The sequence below is a fragment of the Pezoporus occidentalis genome, unplaced genomic scaffold, assembly GCF_034315485.1.
Source record: "Pezoporus occidentalis ecotype Australia unplaced genomic scaffold, CSIRO_AGI_Poc_V1 ctg142, whole genome shotgun sequence".
Classification (NCBI taxonomy): Eukaryota; Metazoa; Chordata; class Aves; order Psittaciformes; family Psittacidae; genus Pezoporus; species Pezoporus occidentalis.
In genome coordinates this window covers 69,435-83,673 of record NW_026913230.1, presented here as the reverse complement: position 1 = coordinate 83,673, position 14,239 = coordinate 69,435, and the positions used below count along the sequence as shown (strand labels likewise).

Genomic DNA, 14,239 nt, shown 5'->3' with positions numbered 1-14,239 from the left:
CCCCGGCGCGGCCCGGCCCGGTGCGGTCGCTGCCTGGGGCCGGCCGGCCGGTTCCTCCCGCACCGCTCCGCTCCGCTCCGCCGAGGCCGCGCCGCGCCCGGGACATGCGGCCGCCCCCGCCGGCGAGGAGGCGATGAGGCTCCGCAGCGGCACGGCGCTCACGCTGCTGCTCGGCTGCCTCTGCGCGCTGCTCTCGCTGTCCTGGTACGGCGCCTTCGGCGGGCACAAAGGTAAGGGGGTGCTCGGCTGCTCCTCCGGAGGGGAGCTGGGACCCGGCCCTGGTTTGGGGCGCGGGGGTGTTGGGGGACCCGGGCCCCGCTGCACCCCGGGGGTCCGGTGCGACCCGGACCTGGGGTAATCCTGACCGGCGGGATCCTGCGGGAGCCTCTGGGTTGGGGACCCGCCGGATCCGGCGCGTCCTGGCCCCGCGGGATCCCCGGTGCGGGCGTGCCCGCCCGTGCGCAGCAGGGCCGGAGGTGCCAGCGCCGGGGGTCCCTGCTCGACTCCGCGGGCGGGCGTCCGGGTGCCGGTGCGCTGGGCTTCGTTTCGGTGATGCGCTTCTTGCACCCTCACGTTTATGGTGAACGCCTTCGCGCGCGATGGGAGCCAGGCGGGTTAAATCCTCGTGGAGAGGTGACGATGCCAGCGGCTTTGGGGAGCAATCCGGTAGTGAGGGGCTCAGGGCAAACTGGAGGTGAGAGAAGCGAGCAGCGCTGCCCGCCCCGCACGTTCCGGCGGCTCGATGCTGGGTCCAGTGACTGAAATGCACAAGGGACCAGTGCGAGGGCTGCCGGTTTCACTGCTTCAATATCGGTGTCGGGTTTGCACCGCTGTGGAGCAGGGAGGCAGGGCCCCGTCCCATTGAGGAACCCCACACAGGTATCACAGAGATGCTCACCCCTATTTTTTCCTGACAATGGAATAGTTGCTTTTCCCCATCCTGGCGCTCGCTAAAGCAGGGCACTAGATTTAGCCTGGCCTGGAGGACAGTTCTGTTAGTTGCTTCTGAATTGTGCATCTGACTTGTGCATGGGTGAGGAACCTCTCGTGTCCATGCTAAGTCACTCAGCTCTTTCAGTTCCTGCAGTTTCAGAGGTTGTTAAAGGTATGCAGTGTGGCCATCCAGCCCTTGACCCTTGCTTCCCATCACCATATAAGCATCTCTCCTTGCTACAGGTGAGAAGCAGCTTTTGCTGAGCCTAAGATGTGACTCGGTGGCATTGCTGTCCCACAGAACACCATGCACAGTCACAAGGTGTAGCGTGTGTATGGTGCAAGGCTGGTGGCAGGGCTGGGGGGAAGGTGTTTTGGCTCCGGCTGTCAGGATGACACGAGCCCATGTACGTGCCCATCCAGCTCAGCAGCAGGGCAGGAGTGCCTGGGATATGCCATCTTCCCCTGGCAGCTGTAGGCTGCTTGGAGTTCTCTGCCTTGTTGATCAGCTGAAGAGGTTTCCCGTTGTGCTACTGATGTGGTTTAAATCCCATTGGCGCTGCCTCGCGCAGAGGCTTGGGTGACGGGCACTTGTCGTGCGGGAGAACCGCCGGTGGGCTGGTGGGCTTCTGCTGGGGGCATTTTTAACTGGGCAGAACATTTGTGCAACCAGGTGCATGTGCTTTCAGCCAGAAATGTTAGAGCATAACTGTGATGCAGTCTGAGAGGTGCGTCTGGAGGTTCCTGCTGAGCAGCTGCTTTACTGGTAGCTCCCTCCCATAAATGAAGTGAAACTGACCTGCGACACTGCACGGGCTGTGAGCAGTCACTCCTGGTTTCTGGAGCAGGGTGGCCAGCCCTGTGCTGCCTGTACTGTGTCATCCTTTGACTCACTTCTGTTTTCTCACAAGTAGCTTTTCCCCATGGCTCAGACAAGCACCAAAATAAGAACCCCGGTCACCACTGTCCCTGTCCTTCTTGGTAGGACCCTCCCTGGGATACATGTTTTCCTCTGACAGCAACAGATTGTGTCTTGCAAACAGCAATGGCTACAGCAGGTCACAAGCAGCGTGGGTCAGGCTGTGTCAGCACAGCAGGTTTCCGGCGATTATGGTCATTTACATATCAGGCTGTTACTCGGTACAGAGCTGGAGAAGACCTTGAGAGGTCATCCAGACATCTCCTGCCCCTGTGCAGGATCGGTGATAACCAACCCCTTCCTGTCAGATGTTTGTCGTGTTCCTTCTTAAAACCCTCTGATGGCAGATGCCTGAGCTCTCTGGACAATGACATTTAGCAGCTCTGCCATTTGACTTGTCTTACGATCTGAACAGAAATGTCTTTTCCTTCAGTTCGGTTTCACGGTTGCTCTCCTGTTTTCCATTTATGGGGCACAGGCAGAAAAGTTCCTTCCTCCCTTCTTTGCGGGAGCCTGTGGGACATTTGGAACTCACTGCTGTGTTTTCCCTTAGTCCCTGCTACTATCGATTAAACCATGCTGGTTCCTTTGATCAGTCTTTTTAGCTTCTGTATTCTTGGTTTGCAGTTGCTCTTGTTCCTCTCTTCTGGACCACCACCCTTCGTGAAGAGTGATGCTTAACAGAGTAAGGGATTACTTCAGGTCTTTCACATGCAGCGATGCTGTTTGTACATCCCAGTGTGTTTGCTTTTTACTTTTGCTGCAGAAACTTGTGTTTCATTTTATGTTTAATCCCCTTGACCCTTCAGCCATTCTTCTCCAGAACTCTTCCTGCTTTTCATTCCTCACCTTGTACTTGCTGGTTAATTATTCTTATCAAATCACATTACCTCACACTTGTCCTTGTTGAACTGTGTCCTTTTGTGTTTTTTCAGACTGCTTCTTCTAAAGTGTCAGGATTGTTTTGAATTCTCATCTTGCTCTCCTGCATGCTTGCCGCCTCCCTCAGCTTGGTGTAGCTTTCAAAAGCAATCTGTGTTTTCTCTGCCATCAGCCAAGTTGTGGATGAAAACACCAAGTGGTGTCAGATCTGGGATGGGTTCCCCTGGAACCTGCTTCAGTAAAGTCCTCCCAGTCTGTGCTCAAAGAGCATCAACCAGTTCACTGGTGGGCTTCCCACCTTCATGGGGCTCAGTGCAGCCCCCATGTCCCCAGCTGTATTATGAGGACTTCCTATGAGACATTATCAGAGATGTCTCTGAAATCTTTGTTTCTCCTCCCCTTCCTACAAGTCCTTGCACCCTGTCACAGAAAGAGGCATGATAGGTCTGATGTGATTTGCTTTTGATAAACAGAAGTTAGCTCTTGCTCAAGTTCTCCTTGTTTTCTAAGCACTTCAACCGAACCTAAGCTGATTATTCTGTAATTTCCTCAGCCTCTTTATCCTCATCTCCTTATTTTTCAAAGACAGGCTTTGTGTTTGCCAGTCCTCTGTAACATCAGCCATCCCTCATGAGTGGCTGGAGACAACTCCCAGTGATCCTGAGCTGCTGATGTCATTGAGTTCTGGGGAAGGCTGTCAAGGTGTCTGTGTTGACTCTGATGGGGTAAAATATTATATTAAAACACATGTAAAGCATCACAGAACCTTCCTGTCTTCCTGCTCTGTGTTGGGAGGACAAAACAATTAGTCCAAAGAAATCAAACCAGGTCAAACCAGCTCTGGAGCTGCTTCTCTGTGACTGATGCAGGGTTTGTTTACCCGCTAATGATGTTTTGCTGTGCTGTGGTTATTAGTAAAGTTTTGACCTCATGGGCTGCAAAAACAGATGCTGCATCTTTCCAATTATAAATGAGGTTTGAAATAGTCTGCTGGAGTAGGAAGAGAAGGGCAGCCTCAAATAGCACAACCAGTCACCCAGGCAGCCAACGTCCAGCATCACGGGTGGTTTGGAGGTGGACCACGTGCTGCACATGGTGGTGGTGGGTGTCTTGGCCAAAGATTAATATTCTCTCTGTGCTGAATTTAGGTTTAAGTATGATTTAACCCTCCAAACCGAAAGGCTGCTCTGGAAGAAGCCCTTCCATAAACTGCTGTCATGAGGTGGACCTGTAGGCTTTAACTGTGTGTAGGGTAACCTGTGGTCAGAGGATCAAGGCACCGGCAGGCTCAGGCATTAGCATGCCTGACATGGAAATTACAGGGGGTGTTCTACTGAGAGCGTGGTAAAACAGAGAAGCTTTCACGACTTTAGACAAGTCACAGGTGCAGGTAGGATGAAAGTGAACAATTAAACCTACCTGTAATTAAATTGTTCTGGTTTGTTTCTTTCCATGATGAAAACTGTTCAGCTCTCATCCATAACGTTTGTTCTCATCTTGGCTGACCAACGAGCTAGGTTCTCCCAACACGCTGCCCCTTGGGAATGCTGCCTTTTGAAGGTGGGATTGCACCTCCAGGGTATGGCTGCATAGCTCAGGGTGGGCTCTGTGGCCATGCTGCCTGTGCAGGCTTCCCCTGGCAGCTTTTTCCCCCTCAGATCTTAATGATTTATAGTTACCTAATACTAGCCAGCTCCAGGTTTCTGTTGTAAACCCACAGCTGCAGGCACCTCTGTACCTGTAGGTGTAGGTGCGCAGTGGGGTTGTTCTTCCCATAGTGGCTTCACACCCCTAAGATCAGTTTTGATTGCATGCTATTTTGGATCTCACCTTGTGGGAACTGTTCTTCCCATGGGCATTGTGGAAGCGCTTCGGAATAGATGTGCACAGCTCCTTGAAGGAGTCACCCCTCGCATCCTGGGAGGGTGCCTCAGCACAGCTCTGAGTGCAGGGTCTCTCCTGTGACTTGTGAACGTGCTGCAGTGTGGACATTGCTCTGGTGCCCGTTGCAGCTGTGCAGGCTCAGACAGCATCTCTGTAAAGTAATATTGCTTGTCTGGTGCTGGCTCTGCTCACTTGGGGTGTCCTTTGTAGGAAACAGACTTTGTCCCGGAGGGATATTTCTCTCTAAGTCTCCTTATATAATGCATAAGAGCCGTGATCGCTAATCCGCTCTAGAAGCAGCGGAGTCAAAGCTTGTGATACTGCTAAATACAAGCTGGCCCATGGCATGCACGGCTTCCCGCTGCCATTTCATTTCTGTTACCTGCAGCAGCTTGACTTCAGGATTCTGTCCTTTCTTTGAGGTCCCAGGCACTGGCTGCAGCCAGATGGATGGGAGTGAAAGCCCTGGTCTGAGCTGGGGTCATTTCACCACAGCCCTTGGAAGCATTTAGCAGGAGGAGAGATGCCAGCAGCAGACCCACTGTGTGCTCCTGATGGCTGGGGAGGTGCAGGCAGGGACGTGGTTGAGGAGCCCCAGAGGTTAGAAACCTGTCATTAAAATGCATGGCCAATAAAAAGATGTGCAGGAGCATTTCTGAGAGCCTTTACTTGGCCTGTGTGGTGCCCAGCAGACATTGTGTGGAATTGGTGGCTGGAATGCAGCAGCATTTGCAAAATTATCCTGCATATGATTTGACCAAATTCATCCCAGGAGTGAGGAACACCAGGCAATCTGTTGATGTGCATTAATCAGAAGAACTTGTCCATTGTCCAGAGTCACCTGTGTTTCTGGTTTTATTTCTTTGCAGTTTTTATTATGTCTTTAAATAGGGCTCTTGACATGCACTGCACAAGCACTTGTCCACGTCTCATTGTTGCTTCAACAATAAGAGCTGTGGTTGTGTGACAGAGTTGAAGTTACTGGGAAAGAGATTTCTCCCAGCCAGGACAGTGTTCCCCAGAGACTTGGATTCAGGTCCTAACTATGCCGTATGCCTCCCAATCTTGGGAAAGTAAATCAGCTGGTTTCATGCCTCAGTGTCCATCTGCTCTCTGGGGACAGAGACATCTCTTGTCACAGTGGTTTGGAGGACACAGCAGTGTCTGACACCAGCGTCTGTGTCAGTGCATAGTAGCAGAGCAGGCAGAGGAGGTTAACACCCCCCCCATTACATCAACCACTTACTTCTCTTGGTTTACTTCTGTTCCAGAACAAAACCCTTTCTCGTTTGTGATTCTCTTTGATTCATCTAAAACAAATCATTGATTTGTGCTAACATCCTGAATGTTCATTGATTATTCACTTAGTGTTTAATGTAGAATGCATCTATAGAGGGCTAGTTTAAGTGAAGCTGCCTGCCAGTCATCTCTAGGAAGCTCTGAAGCCTGCTAAGTGATGGAGAAATTGCTTTAGTGACAGACTAGGCAAGGCTGCTAGCAGGCTGCTGCAGGTAGGCATGGGTTAGCCACGGTTCTCCCTCTTCACAAGACCCAAACCAGGAGCCAAAGTACCAGTTTCTCAGTACATGGATGAACAAATACTGGTCCCGGGGTGCCTGGCTTGGCAGAGGCATCCACCACCACCCAGTGCTTTGCAAAGGTGGGGCTGAGCCACCTGCCTAAAAGTATTTGGAGACGAAGATTTATGTTTTGTGTGACGATTTTCCGTACCATAACTGTGCCAATGCAAATGGGCTGCATCAAAAGGAGCATGACCAACAGGTCATGGAGGTGATCCTGCCCCTCTGCTCTGCTCTTGTGAGACCTCACCTGGAGCACTGTGTGCAGTTCTGGTGTCCTCAACATAAAAAGGACATGGAACTGTTGGAACAAGTCCAGAGGAGGCCACGAGGATGATCAGGGACTGGAGCACCTCCTGTATGAAGCCAGGCTGAGGAAGTTGGGGCTGTTCAGCCTGGAGAAGAGAAGGCTGCGTGGAGACCTCATAGCAGCCTTCCAGTATCTGAAGGGGGCCTATAGGGATGCTGGGGAGGGACTCTTCATTAGGGACTGGAGTGACAGGACAAGGGGTAACGGGTTCAAACTTAAACAGGGGAAGTTTAGGTTGGATATAAGGAGGAAATTCTTTCCTGTGAGGGTGGTGAGGCACTGGAATGGGTTGCCCAGGGAGGTTGTGAATGCTCCATCCCTGGCAGTGTTCAAGGCCAGGTTGGACAGAGCCTTGTGTGAGATGGTTTAGTGTGAGGTGTCCCTGCCCATGGCAGGGGGGTTGGAACTGGATGATCTCAAGGTCCTTTCCAACCCTAACTATTCTGTGATTCTAATGTGGATGCTTTGTTTCTCACGAGACAAAGCCCAAGAGATCACTGGGTGAGAAGGGCTGCGGCGTAGGCAGAAGTCATTGGTCAAATGAAGGGACTGTGGAAACTATTAAAATAAACAAAGGGCTTCAGCGGGGGCTGGCAGGTTAACGGGGAGGAGGAGAGGCTTTTTAGGGAGTGCTGATCAAGCATCTGCTTAACGGCTTCCTGATTCAGGGAGGGGATCGTTGTCTTTGATGGAGGGAAGTGCATTCCTTCCACCTCTTTTATTGGAATTGAAGTGTAGGGAGCTTTTTATTCAGCAATGGCTTTCTTGGGTTTGCTTTTTGAGTTCATGTTAGGCTTCTTTTGGAAAGCAAGATTTCTGTTTTAAACCGTCTCTGTTAATTGGGCACTGGCCACTTCTGTTTTTGTCTTGGTGTCAAGTCACATTTGAGTCTCCAGTATCTGTGCATTAGCATGGATGTCCCTGATGCAGGGAGACAGCTTTGTAACTCCATCTTCCCTCCTGCCTTGGAGTCACTGCCCTGATATTTAAGTATTCCTGCTCTCTTGCACTAGGAACAGGATAAATACTTACCTAAAAGTTAATCTGTATTTTGAAATGACCAGACACTTTTGTGCAAGATGTTTTATTTCCCCTTGTATTAAAGTGGACAGCATTGAAATGCAAACCGTCAGGCTTTGAAGAAGCTTCTGTGCAAAAGTTAATTTCCACCCATCTTATTTTCGTTATGAGTTTTGTTGCACTGCAGTGCCCATTTACTTACAATTGTCACACTGGTGGTTTAGGACTTGTTGGTAGTGGGATAGGTGCTGAACTGGTGGAAGCGCACAGTGTTGGCTTGTGTCAGTGCCGTTACCTGGTCTACACCTATCCCCCAATGAGTTTTTAGACCATCCTCATCACATTTTCAAGGCTGCCTTAGAGCCCATAGGTTTTTCTTCTCACTCTGTGATGGCAAGAGCTTTCTGGAAGTAAGGTTTAACCTGAAGACCCTTTTTTGTCACTCACTACTTGTGTGTGTGCTGCAATAAATCCTCTATGTATTGTCACTGCTCTGAGGAATTTTATGGCTGTGATACCAAAAAAGTTGTGTAGCCTCATAATAACCTCAGAAACTTCCAATACTGAGATATGGGATACTTAAGATATGTGTAATAGCATTACGTGCTTGTATAGCCTGTTCTAGTGAAAACACAGTAGCAAGACTGACCCTGCCAGTACCAAGAACTTCTTACAGAAGAAGCTGGAGAAGTTTTCTGAGTAAGGACTAAATTGCTGTATTCCTCCCCAAAAGAGGGGTGCTCAGGGGAGCAGAGCTGCTGTGCAGTGTCCCCATCGCCTGACCCCATGCTGGGTGTGAAGAGCATGGGTTGCCTGGTGCATGGATGGCCCTGGATGGTGTTGGAGTCTCTCAGATTCAACTGCTGCCACACACAAGTATCTGTCAAGTGAATTGTTCAGTTAATGCTGGCAAAAGCAGTGTGGTGGTCTCCCCTCCCTCCTCTCTGTGCCCAGACTGTGATCTTTTCCTTTTATTTGATCTTGCCTTTTGTATTTTAACCATTCCTTTTTGTTGCCATCTCTCATTGTGTTCTCTCCGGAGATGGCTTTGATATCTTTTCTCTTTGTCTTCAGTTTCGCTCAGTTTCCTCCCTTCCTTCTTGCTTTGTTGTTGCAGAAAATGGCTGGGATGGACGTCCTCCCACACATCTCTCCCTCTCTTAATCTTGTCCAGTTCAAGTTATCTGCTATGTGAGGAACTTTATCAGATGCTCATCTAATAGTGTGGCTTTGTGAACTGCAAGCAGTAATTTTGGGTAGAATCACAGAACAGTTCAGGTTGGAAGGGACCTTAAATCTCATCCCCTGCCATGGGCAGGGACACCTTCCACTAGAGCAGCTTGCTCCAAGCCCCTGTGTCCAACCTGGCCTTGAACACTGCCAGGGATGAGGCAGCCACAGCTTCTCTGGGCACCCTGTGCCAGCACCTCAGCACCCTCACAGGGAAGGACTTGTGCCTAATGTCTAATCTAAATCTCCCCTTTTTGAAGGGGGTTGAAGTTGGTAAAGGTTGTCTGGCTGGGGAGGAAGTGGTGCTGGTCCTTGCGCTGAGTGTCAGGGGTTGCTCCGAGTCCCTGGGGATCCCAGAAGTGATGGTGAGGCGGAGCACAGCACCCCAGGATAAACCCTCTGGGTTCCAGAGTGGCGATGTGCTGTGGCACAGGCATCATGTGAGGACAGCTGGTTCTGCCTGGCAGCGAGAGCTCATCCTGCACCTCAGGGATGGAGCTGAAACCACACTGAAGGCAAAGCAAGAATGGTGTTTAAAAGCAGGGTAATTTACTGGCTTTAAGGAGCGAGAGGTATTTAGAAAAGAAAATGAGAAATGCACATTGTAGCTGAGCACAAACATCATCGTTCAATGGCTGAAATCCTCTGCTCTGTCGTGCCAGTGGATCTGTATGAAACATGTCTTCTCCCTGGGCTAAAGAGCTGACCTGGGTGGGGGAGGTAAGTACCCGGAATGGTGCATGAGCATAATTAGGACATGACTGTGGGTTGGCTCCATATAGATCAGTTTGTGTTTCATTAATGTCTGGTTCCACCCTGTCTGTCTGTTTTATTAGATTAATTTATTACTCTCTGAAAGTGCCTCTCCAGTGAGCTAAAATATCTATTTACTGGAAGTATTTGGTTACCATGAAGAAGTGTATTTGGCATGTGTTTGGCAAATATTAACGACATTCTTCTGTTTCTTTTGCAATTTAATTGTCTATTTATCTTGGGTATTGATTGCAGAAGGCCTTGGTAATTATTTGCTGATTTTGGGAATAATGATTTTTAAAGGCTCGGATTACTTTTGTGATATTAATCATTAGCTTGGTGTGCTTGCCTCAAAGGATGGGCTCCCTCTGACGTCTCCAGTTGCGACGTGGACATTTACTGTCTGAAACTCTGCCGCTGTCTTAAAATAACAAAATCATTACTGGCGTCTTGTGCCTGAGACGCAGCAGAGATTTGCAGAGGCGCAAACCTGGCAGTGGGAATTAGCTCACAAATTTGCTGTTCCTGTTGGCAGGAGGAGTGGCCAGATCCTGAAGTCGAATACAAAGATAATTTGATTTACGTTCTGCTGTTTCGCTCTTTGCCACATTCATTTTCTGCGGTATTGGTCTCAGCTCTGGTTCAGGGTCATGGGGAAATGGGCTGCCCCTCTCCAGCGGCAGCACAGGAGCAACGCAGCTTTGCTTTGTGGGAGAGAAGCAGTACTCCAGAAGGGTGTTACACTTGCAAGTAAATGTGCTGCTGTACAGCGGCACATCTTGCTTTGGGGGAAGGTGAGAAATTGGAAAGTCTCCTCTGGGAGCTGAGTAATTGGCAGCTGCTCGTATTGTGTCCCTCTTCCCACTTTTAATAACTTGTTTATAAAGAGAATTCTCCCCCAGATCTCATTGCACAGCCGTAAAACGTGCTTTTTTAAAACATGCATGCATTCCTATTCAGGTCAGGTGTGAACACTTACCTCCTCATGTTTCTGTAAGGAGGAGGCATAGCTTTTGTGGCATCCAGGCATCTTTACTCACTGCTGGGCAGGCTCACGGATGGCCATGGGGAGACAAGGCTGTGTCCTCGCCATACCTGGAAGGAGATGTAATTCTTCCATTAATACAAACCCTGGCAGGCGGCTAGAATGGCTGGGAAGGGAATTTTGTCTTCCTGTTGCTTTAGGCCTTGAAGCAAGGGATTGTTTTGGCTGTTTGAAGGATGTTGGCTTTATCGCCACTGGAGCTTGCACAGTGACATACATTACTAGAGAGCACAAAACGCGACATTCAGCGTATGCCCCTGGGATCTCCAGTGCAGTGAATTCCACTTCTTTCTCTTGCATCAAGTGATCTGTTTAACTGGTTTTAACAGTTTCATCTTTGTTCTTTTATTAGTGGATTGTGGTGCAAAAAGAAACGGGGGGGGGAAGCATTTTTGGATCCTGTCCTGGATAATTTGATGACTAAGTCTCGTTGAGCTTCATCTCTGTGCAGGTGCAATGATACATCTCCTGCAGGGAATGTGATGGGAAGAGTGTCTCCTCCTCCTCCCAAAGGCACATGTAGGGAAGGAAGAGGAGAGGGCAAAATCATGTCCATGACAATTGTTTTCTGATTCTTTTCATCACCTTATAGAATGAAAATAATAAGAGGAGCCTCAGAAAAGAGGGCATTGCAGCAAGCCCTGGAAGGAATGTAATCTCTTTTCTTTGTACCAAGGTATAAAGATAATTCTGATCAGGATTGAAACAGCGGATGGCAAATAATTCTTGAACAATCCGCTTATGGAGTTCCAGGATGCGAATGAAAACCACTAATGGGATAAAGACGTATCAAGATAATTATCTCGGCTGCAGTAAATCCCATCCTTTCAGGAAAGTACTCTTGCGTGGACACTAATTTCATGTGTATGAAATGCTAAAGCTGACTGGACATTTTCAGAAGTTAGCTGATTCCAGTCACCACCATCTACCTTTTATCTACCTGGTTGGTCCTAATAAATCTGATTTCTGGTCTCTGCTATCCTGTTTCATTTCCCCCGTGCTCCCTGCAGCAGGTTAAAGCTGCCATGCACATTTTCTCCAGGGTGGATTTGAAACCTCCTTCACCCTTTTCCATTTCATTTGGTCTGCTGTTTTGGGAGACTTCCTCGGGCTTTTTTCCCTTTCATAGCTGCTAACGCTGTTGTTTTAAGTCTGACAGAAGAGCTGCTCGCAATATTAAGGTATGCAAGTTACTTCTTAATTTGATCTGTTTTTTTCCCCCAGCAAGAGCTCTGCCATGCAGTGCAGGGGACGGCACAGTGCTCCAAACCAAATCCAGTTGTACAGTCAGTTAATGAGGCTCTTGTTGTAGGCTCTTTGCCGCCTTTGTGTTTGAACCTAGTGGATGCCCCATGGATGAAGTGGAAGGATGGCAGGAAGAGAAAAGAGCAGTTCTGTATTGACAGCATCCGTGACGTTTGGATGGGGTTGGATCAGTTAACAGTGTTCAAAGAGCTGCATTACAGATCTCTGATCTCTATGACCAGAGGTCAGAGGAGCTCTGCTCTTTGGAGGTATGGGTGACAGAATGCACTTCTAAGAAGTGGCTGGTTCTTCATTATCCCCCATTAGCTGCAGGCAGCTACATTTACCAGCTGTCAGAGAGTCATTTCTCTCCAGCCTCACACTAAGTGAACTGAGGCACGCCTGAACCAGCCGCAGCATCCTTTGATGAGCCAAGCTGTGCATTTGACAGTGGGAGCCAGGTATCAGGACTTCAGCTGAATCGGCTGCCCATGAGCCATCCTCCAGTTGGAAGAGGAGGATGGGCGGCCAGCATCATCCCTTTGCACGTTGGAGGACAGATGCTGTGCATGGCTGTCTTGTTGGGAAACGACTCCATCACTGACCACGTGGGGAGTGCCCAAACACAGTTTCTCAGTGGTAGACCCTCAAACCACAAGGTTCCCATCTTTTCCTGCTGGCATGGCAGTACAGTCAACGTTCACGTATCTTTTGGAAGTACAGAAGGGCTTCCTTGCTTTTGACAAGAAGTCAAACAAATGCTGTCCTGTCGATAGTGGGCTTGGGTTTCCAGTCTCCTTCATGTGACACAGAGAGGTTAGAAGGGCCAATCTTGTGCTGACGTCCAAGGAGCTGGTATGTCTATTTTTGCTGTGGACTGGAAGTTGCTCTTGACACCAGATTTGCCATGAATACTACCAAGAGCTGTCACTTCCCTGCCCTAACTGGAGGATGTCCTTAGAGGCACATGAAGCTCAGCCCTCCCTTAGCAGTCTTGAATTTGGGACAGTGCAGGTGGGCTGCACAAGGATCTCATATGGAATTAGGCACAAAACTGGTAAGGCACTTGCCTAGCAGGGCTGTGTGTATAAAAGAGGGTTCGTGGGATCCTTGCTGCCTCTAGAAGGCTCTTTAAGAAGGGAGTTGTGTTTAAGAAATGTGATCACCTTTCATCTCAGTGACTTGCTTCTTAAACAGCAGCTCTTAAGCTGAATTGCTTGCACAGAAGAGTCAGTATCAAGGTTTCTTCACCTGGTCACGGTTGCTAGTCCTTTAGCTTTAGGAGCAGGGCTCAGCTTTAATAGTGATGCCTGGTGCAGGGTTTTGCCCTAAAAACATAGACATTCTGCAGGAGGAGTCTGGTGAGGTCTGGCGATTGACCCCTCAAAATTGATCGGTTGCTGGGTAAGGCAAGATATCCATCTTATCTCTGAGAACACCAGCTCCTATGTGCTCTTGATTTGCACAGAGATCTTGATGGGGAGTTTTATCTGGTTCTTGGTATCACTGCACACCCTTTGAATGAGCCGCTCACTGAGAAAGCTCTTTGCTTGCTCCTAGTTAAAGGTCTCTGATTAGCGCAGTTGTGAGTTGAAGTCTCGCTTCTTCAACCCCATCCTGTCACGAAGTGGAACCTGGGGCTGCTGTGCCAAGTGTTACCTCCACAGAGCATAATCAACTGTCTCCTGCCATCTCCTGCTTGGGTGAACTGTACCCAGAGAGAAACGCTGGTTTTCAGTGGCTGGCTGCAGAGCTCTCTATGAGTACATCATTCAAGCCTCTTGGGAAAGGCAGATATTTCATATACCTTTGGAAATCTGTCAACGCAGTGGCAGATTGCTTGGCCTGAGTAGTGTTGTCTTGTCTGTTCAGAACTTCTAAAATGCAGGTCAAGAAGTATTGCTGTAATAGTTAAAGGCCAGGCAAATTGACAACCGTTAGCCTTTCATAGCAGCTGTGGTCATCAAAGGAGGTGTTTTACTGCTAAGATTGAAACCTAAAGCACTCCTCTTTTCCTCTGTTGCTCCAGAGTGCTGGTTAATTGTTCTTACAGTCTTCAAACCAAAGGTGGCCATTTCTGCAGCTACCTCTGACGATGACCCCATGGTGCTCAGAAGCCCCATCTGAGAGCAGGATCCTCTCTGGGGCTGGGTACATGGGAAAGCCTTCCACATAGCTTCAGCATGGAAGGCTGGGCTAGAAGTGGGTCATGTAAATGAGGCAGTCATCAGTGCAGAATTGGCCATTTAAAATCCACATCTACTCACTGGGGGGCATCATGTGCTAACCAAGATTTCTGTAGAGCTGGGGATGACCATATGGGCTCTTCGCATCAGACCGACAGACTTACTTTTCACTATGAGGGTGCTGAGGCGCTGGCGCAGGGTGCCCAGAGAAGCTGTGGCTGCCCCATCCCTGGCAGTGTTCAAGGTCAAGGC

The 14,239-nt window shown here is 49.3% G+C and overlaps 1 protein-coding gene across 1 annotated transcript in view; it reads left to right on the top strand.

The window, feature by feature from the left end:
* Positions 1–14,239, top strand: part of MGAT4B (alpha-1,3-mannosyl-glycoprotein 4-beta-N-acetylglucosaminyltransferase B) — a 51,156-nt gene continuing 36,917 nt past the window's right edge. Inside the window, exon 1 of the mRNA XM_062609880.1 lies at positions 1–230. Within this exon, the coding sequence (XP_062465864.1) occupies positions 134–230 (97 nt within the window). The 5' untranslated portion in view covers positions 1–133. The remainder of the gene's footprint in view (positions 231–14,239) is intronic.